Source organism: Nematolebias whitei, chromosome 2 (assembly GCF_014905685.2).
Source record: "Nematolebias whitei isolate Nwh7 chromosome 2, NemWhi1, whole genome shotgun sequence".
NCBI lineage: Eukaryota > Metazoa > Chordata > Actinopteri > Cyprinodontiformes > Rivulidae > Nematolebias > Nematolebias whitei.
In genome coordinates this window covers 2,660,928-2,671,764 of record NC_056499.1, presented here as the reverse complement: position 1 = coordinate 2,671,764, position 10,837 = coordinate 2,660,928, and the positions used below count along the sequence as shown (strand labels likewise).

At 40.9% G+C, this 10,837-nt stretch overlaps 1 protein-coding gene across 1 annotated transcript in view; it reads right to left on the bottom strand.

The window, feature by feature from the left end:
* Positions 1-4,367: 4,367 nt before the first annotated feature.
* dagla (diacylglycerol lipase, alpha) overlaps positions 4,368-10,837 on the bottom strand; it is a 10,394-nt gene continuing 3,924 nt past the window's right edge. The window contains exons 8-11 of the mRNA XM_037692702.1: positions 10,430-10,556; positions 6,358-6,524; positions 6,100-6,117; positions 4,368-5,445 (exon numbers count right to left, since the gene is read on the bottom strand). Of these exons, the coding sequence (XP_037548630.1) occupies positions 4,368-5,445; positions 6,100-6,117; positions 6,358-6,524; positions 10,430-10,556 (1,390 nt within the window). The remainder of the gene's footprint in view (positions 5,446-6,099; positions 6,118-6,357; positions 6,525-10,429; positions 10,557-10,837) is intronic.

The following is a 10,837-nucleotide window of genomic DNA, read 5'->3' as shown; positions in this document are numbered from 1 at the left end:
ATTGGCGGAAGTTCTTCTTCTTCGCTGCAGAAAGGTGCGTTTACCGCTCAACTCAGTACTTCCCTCTAGCGGCCAAGATTGGGAAATAACATTTTTCATTTTGGCTGTGTGCTGGTGAAGAAGCGAAACGTCTTCTGCTACAAATAAAGTCCAGTTGTTCTTGTATTGAACATTTTTTTAATTTTGGCTGTGACATTTGCATCTTTTTTAATTTAGAGAAAAATTAATTTTATTGCCCACCTTAACGCATAATCACAGACTTTTTGGACATTTTGTGAAGAGGTGTTCAAATGTTATGCTGATTATTGCTGAAATGCTCTTGGCATTGACAAAGTAGCTTTAAATTATGACTAAATGTACAAATACATGTGTACAGTGCTTCTTTAGAACAGGTAGGTATAGTTGACTTGCGGCCTTTGCATCTGCTGCTCCAGCCGACTGAAATCTGCTTTAAAAACTTTGGGTCTGATCTCACTTGTCTCAGTTTCTAGTTTTAAAAGTCGGGTTTAAAGATACTTGCAAATGTTTTCATGCTTAGTAATGTTGTTCAACTAACTTTTTTAAACTGAGTAAACTTTTGACTGAGCAACTTTTATTTGTAGTTGAGTAAAATTTGACCATGAGTATCAATACTTTTACTAAAGTACTAGAGTTGAGTACTTTGTCCACCGCTGCTCAGGACAAGAGGACCATCTTCTTCGAACGGCTGGGTTTGGTAGGAATAGATACACAACGGCAGGTCAAGAATCACACGTTAAGATAGAAATAGTATCAAATGAAAACTATTCAATTTTAACAATTCATTTAAAGAAATGAGGTCAATTTGTCCTCTAGTAGTCTATAGCAGCATAACAACCCAAACTATAGGATTTATCAAAAAGGAAAGTCTTAATCCCAGTCTTAAAACTGGACAATGTGTCAGTCTCATGGACAGAAACTGGAAGTTGGTTCCACAAGAGAGGAGCCTGAGAACTGGAAGATCTTCCTCCCATTCTGCTGCTGGAAACTCTAGGAACCACAAGTAAACCTGCAGTCTGAGAGTGAAGTGCTCTGTTAGGAAAATATGGAACAATAAGATCTGTAATATAAGATGGAGCTAGGTTGTTGAGAGCTTTGTAGGTTAGAAGTAAGATTTTGAATTCAGTTCTGGACTTGACATGGAGCCAATCCTTATTTCGCTTCTTTTTACACTTTATATTTTTGTTATTGTTGGATGTAACTGGGACTGAGTACACAATTTCGTTCCACCTCATGAACCACATGTGATACGAATGACAGTAAAACCTACATGAACTTGAATCCTCCCAGAAGAGCTGGAAGAGGTGGCTGTGGAAAGAGATGTCTGGACCTGATCCAGCTGCTGCCCCGCGACCCGACTTCAGAACAAGTGGAAGATAATGGATGGACGTATAAATCAACAAAATCAACACTATGACACATTAAGATAAACCTGCACACTTTAAGAATCTTCCTGGTGAATATAGGTTTGGGCTATTCATGTTGGTGATCATGCTTTTAGGTTGTTTTTGTGGTAACTTTTTAATTTTACATGGCAAGATATTTTATTGAACAGAAACATCCCATCTTTTCTGCATCTTACCATAACGCTCAATATTAAAACCTCAATCAGGCTCACTGTGCACTTATACAGCACATACACTTAAGCTTTTGATTAAAAGATAAATGAAATCAATTAATGCCAAACTTTACTCTTACTACTGAATAAATCTGTACTCAGCAGCTCAGAAACTAATGATGCATGCTTTACATCAATTAAAGCACAAATGTTTCCAGGGTGAATAATCTTTTTGGACAAAAGTACTGCATACTTGGCACAAAAAAGTCATTTGACTCGTCAACAAAGTCCATGTTCAATAATCCAGGTATATAATCCAACATTTTTCAGTCAGGTCATCTGGACAGTTTCTTTTTTTGTGCTGAAACGTTTCGCCTTCAATCCAGAAGGCTTCATCAGTCAAGGAAACACACAACACAACTGATTCATTTGACTCGTGTTTTTTCTCTGTCATAGTTTGTAGTTTATTCCATCACAGGCAGGGCAGTGGGGGAGAGGGACTAAATACATTCTCAGTGTGGGCCAGGAAAGGGATGCAAACCAGGTAAACAAGGACAAGACATTATTGAATTATTTCTTTCATTATAGACCAATTTGTAAATCTGCCAAAACATTAATCAAATAACTTATTCTTCCCTATATGTAAGTACTGCTATTTTTTAAGTTAAGTCATGGTCTTATTTTAATATAGTTCTCTACATGACCCTATTGGAATTTTTATATATATATATTTAAAAGATATCTGCATAAATAATCACACATAAAAGACAGTGCTGTACACATCATGGTAAAAAAAAAATTATTATTTTTTGCAACGTTCAGTTCGTGACCAGCTGCAAGCAAAGCTACAGCATGTGGAGCTGCTGGTGGAGCATCCGTGCATCGATGAAGACTGGCAGCATCATTTATGTAATGTCAGACTGCAAACTGGCAGGAAATGTTTGCTGCGACTAAATCTTATCAGGCAGTGCAGAAAACCATGGTGACCCTAGGCGTGATGATGGCACTGCACCAAAAGGTCACCGTGAACAAGCTGCAACTGTGCAGCTGCTCTGCACTTTGGCTAAATTTGTGGAGAAAGAAAGTACAGCATAACCATGCTATGACATGTCAAATACCACTCAGACAGAAAAAAAGCTCAAGTAGATAACTCCTTGTGGTTGGGAACGTCCAAAAAAAAAGTTTCCCCACACTGTTCTAAAAACCGATAAAAAAAAAAATTAAAAAAACACCGACATCAAACCAAGTCATTGCCAAAGAAAGCAGGATAACATTACCATCAAATAGAACATTAAGTGATTAAAAACATTTACTGCATTAAATAATGCAAAATGTGAGCAACCTGTTACACCCAGAGTGATACGGAAGATCGAGTTCCACATACAGCGTTTAAAATCGGTCATTCAGGCCCATTCACACATTCAGTCCAACTTTAAATGTGTCTGAGATGAGACAGATTAAAGGGAAGCAAATACCTCCATGTCCAAACTGACGGAGCACCTTCAGAGTAAAAGCAATCCTGGGACACTTGAATAAAAAACGGGCTCTCTCTCACAACCGGGGCATCTAATTTATCTCTTAGAAACTTGAGTTTAAAACATATTTACTACGGTTTGATGAAAATACTTCTTCTGTATCAGCCATGCTACTTTGAAATGCATAAAGCATGCAGACTCTGACCTGGGCACATTGCTAAGAGCTCTTCAAAGATAAATGTACAGTATTTGAGACTATCAGCAAGATTCTTTGTTGAAACGTGCAGAAACTGTGTTTTTGAAATGAAAGCCATGGCAGCGCTTAACGTCAGGGAGACACTTCTGTGGTGTTGCCATGTAACAGTCTGCATGGGAACTGGCTGAAGAACTAAAGAAGGAAACAATTAACTGAGCCTGTGTTCAAATAAAGCATTATCCATATATAGATACAAAATTACATCTCATAAATACATTTGGCAAGACAATCTGTTACTTTTTTTTGGCAAAAGGGGGTAAACTGAGCAATACGATGTGTGCAAGAGTAACAAAACGTAAATATGTGGCTTGGTGGCAAATCATCTTCAAGAATAAATTAAAATAAAAAAGGAAAAGTTTTCATGCATTATAAAGTGTAACCAAAAGACTCCAAAACATCCATATCTGTAGAACTTTTTCACAATCACTAAATGTATAAGACACGTGTATTTTCACTAACATGACACACGCTTTTTCTCAAAGTCAGTTCTTTATAGACCTGAGGAACATTTCTTACAGTCTTACGTTAATGAACAAATATGTCCATCTTCACATTCCTGGTAAAAAAAAAAAAAGAAATAAAAGCTGTAGCAAGTTTCCAGAGCTGCTGAAGGTGCAGGAAGTTTGTACGGTACATTAGTCCAGATGATGTGCCTATGCTAATGTTTTCTACAGTGTTAGTTTCTGATTTCTGAATCTTCTCCTTCAATGTTGATAAGTCAGAGGTGTTATGTAGACGTGTCTCTTATGTGGGTGAGACAACATCGACTTAAACTGGCATTGTGAAGCTACAGTTGTTTATATACACCCAAAAAGCAGCACAGCCCCCTGGCATGCAGAGAGAGGTATCTTTTTCATCATTGCAATAGTGTAAAAATGTCAGTGTTCAAAGGGGACACCTGAAGAATGAAAATAAGTTGTGTTGGTCCATCGAGTTCTGTTCACTGGACTTCTGATAACTGAGTGCATTCCACTGCATGCACATACTGTGATATGTTTTAAATTTGGATTACTGCACCTCTCTACTTAAAGCACAAAGACACTGGGCCCTCCGGAGCACACTACACCATCGAAGATAGCGTGTTCTCTTCAGGACAGTGGCAAGTGGTTCGTAGAGAGTGTATGGTTGGCGGGGCGCCATCGCCTGGGGAAAGATCATTGAGCTCCTCAGATGATGAAAGGGGAAAGGAGGGTGACAAGGATATGCCTGAAGAGGGGTCAGCAGACCCTGCAAAAGTGCGTGGAGGCTTGGGTACAAGGTTAGGCTCCATCGTTGCTCTGGCCAGAAGTTGCGTGTCATCCAACTGCTGTCCGTCTCCAAGACACTCTCCCTGCCCAAAAGAGCCCCGACCTGACTCCGACTCTCCATCAGACAGGTCCAGAGGTGGTGAACTGCTGCCGTCCAGTCTGAACAGAGAGTCTAAATACTGGGCAAACTCTAGCACAGCCTGGCTGGGGTTCCCATTGGACAGCGGGGGTGGAAGAGTCGAAGCTGCCAGTGGGGTTTCTGCAACTAACCTTGTTTCCTGGTCCTCTTTTTCCCCATCTAGTAGTTTAAAACCCATTTGTGGGCTCAGCGGAGCATTAGGAGTGCTCCCTGGGCTGTAGAGACCAGGCATGTGTTCCCCATCAAGAAGCATTGTTCGGGTGGCATTGGACTGTGGTTTGAACGGCTGTGACGAGACACTCCGAGTCAGAAGGGCTGGGGAATGGTGTCCACTATAGCGAGGTGTGGCAGGAGACAGCCTCATAGAGTACTCTGGGGTGGATCTGGAATCGAATGGGGTTAAGAAGGGTCCAACCTCACCCATGTGCTCTGGTGTTGTCGGGCAGAGGCAGTCTGCAGCTAGTAATTCAGTGCGAGAGCTGAGAGATGGATTTTCCTCTGGTATTGGGGCATCCAATGGGAATGGTAGACTACCCAGCATTGGTGAACCCCTTAAAGCAGCTGAGGAGCGTCGTGAATCCAGGCTGTAGAGTGACTCTGCGTCTGAGAGGCTCTCCATGACGGCCAGCGGTGCCTTTCGGTCTCTCAGCTCCACTGCCAGACGTTCCCGTGCTCCACGCAATACTGTAGGCACTGGGGGAGGAGGGCACTCAGCGAAACCATCCAGAGATATTTCAGACTGGGCACAAGAACTAGAGGAGAGGAAAAGAGTGGGTTGGAGAACAATGATAGGAAAAGGATGGGATCCAAAAATACAGGACAGACAGGAAAAGTGAGTCAAAACAGTTTATGGAGTTAAAGAAGGAAAATAAAACGGTTACGTTAGCATCGAAACTACATCCAGGTTCTACAAACTATGTGATCATTGCAATACTTCATACAGATAGAGGAAAGAACAGGAAAAGGGGGACTGGGAGGTCACGGGTGCCAGTCATTCTGTTAACTTGTGCTTCCACGTGTCCTCCGAAGTCACGTGATAAGAAACTGATTGTCTTGCTATCGAAGAGGATCTCCTGATCAAATTATTAAGAGACAATAAGGCTTCTGGAGGAATTTGGATGGAGGAAAACTCTGTATGTGAAGCACGTTAGCATAACAAAAAGCACCGGAGAAGTGTAACCCAGTACAGCAAGTACTGAAATTTAAAACAGAAGTGGGAACATCATAACCCAGCCATTACTACCAAGGACTTGACACTGACTTTGGACAAGAGCTAGACCAGAGAGGGTGAGGTGAGAATCGAATACTACCATACGTTACAACAGCTCTGTGGTTAGACAGCGTGCAGGCGTGCATGAGGAAAGGAATCATAGTATGCAAAATTAGTACTGGCATGCTTTGCTTACCGCAACAAGGGTTTTTGTCTTTTTTATTGTTTCAAAACAATTAGAACAGACAAGACGATGATTTTGAGAAAACAATAGAGTAACAGTTAGTAGCAGTAGTTTGTCTTTTCGTACTTTACTGTTACATTAAAGCTACAGTTTAGGATGAGATTTCAGTCATGACTAAGTAAGAGTGGAAACTGACTGCACAGATTATCACACTTTTTAAAATATTCTTCAAGGCTCAAACACACCCACAGCAGTGCCTGGCTTACTAACCGAACACTGCTGTTCCTGCGGTGGTGGGTTGTAGGTGTCAGCTGCTGAGAGGCTGTCGACGTATCCACGAACATGCTCTCTGGGTTCAAGTCTACTTCTGTCGGACTCACCATAATCTTGGCTGCTGACAACAAAGCCGTTTTTCCTTTATTGTAGTTCTCCAGCACCTGTCGAAAGCACAAAGGTACACACGGGCACATGACTTGGAGAGAACAGTCTGACGGGAGCCTGAGGGCACCATGAAGGACGTGCACTGGTGTTAAACATAAAATCAGCTGAGCAGCTGCATACGAATGGAAACATGAGCTCAGTTTCAACTAAACTAGTTTATCCAACAAAAACCAGTCTGGACTCTTGACCGGAACCACCAAAAGTTTAATTTTAGTTGCCACCTGACCGTTTCAGTACCGTCTTATTGTATGCAGGACATTTTGTTTGCATTTGTTAAAAAGTGTTAAAGTTAGTGTAAATCATTTTAATGTAAGTGCAATAAAACATGAGTTTGCACCTACTCTGGCTTTAAACACCCACAGCAGAGTCATGATGCCTGAGCAAGAACCGTGCACGTCCTACATCACCCTGTTGGTGGATTACAAACCACTCTACTGAGCAGAACCTTCAAGAAAACCTTGCTCTCAAAATATGAACTGCACACACTACAAATATTTCATGAACTTTAATGAATTAAAAACGCTTATTAACAACAACAAAAAACAGTTTATGAACACAAATACACATGAAAAACTTGTGACAGTGGATCGATAAATAATAGAACCGAAAAGTAGAAAACAGATACAAAAAGACATTTAAACAAATAACAGATAACAGTTTATTAAATTAAAATGCTACAAAAGAAAGCTTGGCATGTTTTGGTTATGCATTTAGTTAAAGATCATAAATAAAACGTTAATGAGCTGAACGTAACAATGACTACTGCAAGGGACAAAAACCTGCTACAGGCAACATTAAATAAAACTTTTGTAACTGACGGCACAATAAGTGACAAGTGATGGTAGAAAATATAGATTATTGCACTTTCTGATTAATTTTGCACTAAGCAGAAATGTAGTGCACTCTCTATAGATTTAGGTGGTTCAAACAGAGATCCAGCTTTCAGATTACAGTGATGACATCACTCTGCTATATCAAGATGGAAATAAAATAATTGTAAAGCAGTTATAACGCAGTAAGCGCAGCAGACCAGAGCACTCCAAATTCACGCACTCGTTACTTCTTCAGCTCTTTAGAATTGGCAATTCCTTTGAAGAATTAAAAATGAGAAAAAGATGAACTTGTGCCTTTGAAAAGCAGAAAGAGAACCATCATCCAGGAAGCACTGCAGCTCAGAAAAGAAAAATCCCAGTCAAGCAGGAAGAAAGAGCAGTTACTGTGGGAGATATCCAGTTACCATGGAAACATTTCAAATGCAAATTAAAAATGTGTTAAGTTGAGGAACAGAGTTAAGAAATTTGTGTCAAAGTATTTGACTTGTTGCAGTGTGGCACAGAAAGAAGAGCAGTTGATTAAAACGAGCAACCTCAGAAATAAAAGGGACTGGGTGCGAGTCTGAACCCATGCAGGTTTGTTTCAAGCTTCTTCAGACCCAAAGGTTGAGAGATCACACGTTACCGTAGCCTCAACGACACCTTAAATGCTGTAAACTAAAAGATGTAAATCAGGTAAGATAAATGAATAGTCGCATCACTGAGTGGTTGTGTGACTATATTTCATTTTCATCTCTCCGCTTCCTCCTTTTCCTGAGACCTTTAATTGTTTCCAGCGATGACGTTGGAACTTGATGCTTTTACCCGATGGCTTGTATGGAAAATGCAATTATGCCAACTGAAGGGACTTTTAGCCATTTTTCTAAAATTGATATACCACATGAGCTGCCCTGCACTATGATCTTTGATGTTTTTTTAGTGGAAGAAATTAAAAAGTCTCTCCAGCTCTTTTTTAAAACCTTTTAAAGCCGTTGGTAAAAGCTAACGTCAAAGATGACGCAACATTTCAGTACTCGAGCTTCAGGAGCAGGACGTTAGTCACGCTGTGTGCAACTGAAACTGATACATGTTGAGTGAACTGAGCCTAATGAAGGTCCAGATTAATACCGAGCATGATCAAGTTTACACAACAGAGTCAGACCCACTGTTTAGCACTTGTAAAGTCTCAACATAATTTTCTACAGAACCGTGTGTTTCCAACTTAACAGGAACATTTTCTACCTGAGTGGAACGAGACTCAGACTGCACTTGGTTGGCGTGAAAGACGCACGGTTCTGATTTGGATCGTAGCGGAACGCGTGAATCGTTTTCGTCTGGAAGCGTGTCTGTCTGAGGGAGCGAGGAGATGTTCGAAAGAGGCGGGGCCAACACCGAGCACGGCTGAGAGGCAGAGGTGCAGTCTGACAGAGGAGGCAAGGAGACAGACTGCACATCTGGAAAAGAAGCAGCAACGCCACGCAGAGGGACTGAGACAGCCTCAGTTTCTGTGTGGGAGGAGGTGCAAGACAAGTGTTTGTGTGTGTCAGAGGAGGAATCAGATGGAGAAGGGCCGGGGTTTAGCTCTTTCTGGGAGGTTTTAAACACAGTGGTGCGGCTGGTCGGCTGACTGAGTCCCAGCTCTTCTGCTTCCAAAGTTTCCTGCTCAAATCCATCCCATACCTGTCGAAACATCAGAGGCATCACACACCTCAGGGTGCATTCACAGAACTGCAGACAAACACACAACATTAACTCTGCACCCACACGAAGTGCAAAGCCCAAAGTGGAAGCCGACACACACACACGACCAAAGCCGGTTATCAAAACAGACGCTCAGCGTCCTGGAGGAACCAGAGAAAACCGTGAGTGAACGTTTCTCTGCTTTGACACAGAAGAAACGTAGAGAAGAGACATGCAGCAAGGATGAATTAAGAATGAGTCCCATGCACAAATTATTTATTCAGACAAACTGAATCTATTAAATCATCTCAATTAAAAAAACTGAAAAACATCACTTGGTCAAAGTCTTTTGAATGTTGTTGTTTTTCCAATACAAACATGTAAATCACTTGCAATATACTGTAACTATAAATCATTGTGTTTTCTTTAATAATGCATGTTTGATTCAAATAGTAGGTTTTGCTTTATGGATAATTTTGATCTAAAACACATTTTAAAAAGTTCCTTTTTTACATTACACTAGTCAAAACGGATCGATTTGTATTACATCAGATTGTTGTTCATTATGAAGAACATTATGCTTCATGCTGTATTTTTTTGTTTGTTTGTGTTTTTGCATATTCAAAAAATAATGAACTAAACTAACAGATCAAACGTACAGCAGTCCCTCGGTTATCGCAGCATGTCATGATTTCAGTTCCCCGCCATCGCCAGCGCTCTTGGCCACGCCCACTTCTGCGCTGCAGAGCGGAGATGTGACTCGCTACAGCGGGAGCTTCTCCTTCAGTGTTGACTGCACACAATTACAGGAAGAAGGTTTTCTGCAGCTGTGGGCTGCACCAGCTGCTAAATAATTGTAAATAATTTATTTTAAATAATTTATTTTAAATGAAACCGCCAGGATCGTGCGGCTCATCCATCAGCCAGCTGTGCGTCATGTCCAATCTTACTTTGAAAAGTCGCGACACAGCGAGTCGGCAAAAAACGAGCCGCGAAGCAGCGAGGGACTGCTGGACAATAAAACTGTGTTGTGATCTCAACTTTATGATTGTGCACAACTAATGAAAATGTTGCCATTTTCAGCCTGAATGTAGCTTCTTTAAATGTATATTTTATATAAAAACTAAAAATAATATCAACAATAAGAGGATAGTATTTAGTTTAAAAAAATGTACTGATCACAATGTGCCACTTGAAAATGCAGTTTTCCTCAGTAATAAAACCACTGATGAAAATGTGCATATTAAATTTTTACAACTAATATATAAATATAAACTAATATAACTCATCATTCAGTTTATTCACCCAGTATCAGAAATAAAGAACAAGACTGAGAAGTTAATACCATGTTAATTTAAAATCCCCCTTAAGCAAAGATGAAGCAAAGAAAACACAGCCACGGGACCGACCTTGTTCAGGCCCTTCATCACCATGTGCGGCATGTGCTCGTTCAGCATCGCGGGTGATATGATGACCTCGTTGAAGGCCTTGTTGTCTCCCCACAGAGCCGAGTAGGTTGGCTCTTCCTGACCACAGCTAAAAAAGATGGAGACACTTGAGGTTAAACACGTCGACTGACGCTGAACAGAACAAGCGGGAGAAGCTTCATCCAAGGTCTTATTCCAACGAGCCGAAGCGTTTTAGAAACTCAAACAGACGATTCACAAAACATCCCACCAAAATGACTGACCTCAGTGTGACACATGGCAGATTTCTCTGTAGAACAGGAGTTACACGCGACATTCAGATACAACAAAACTCCAGGTGACTGCACAACAAAACTCCAGGTGACTGCACAACAAAACTCCAGGTGACTG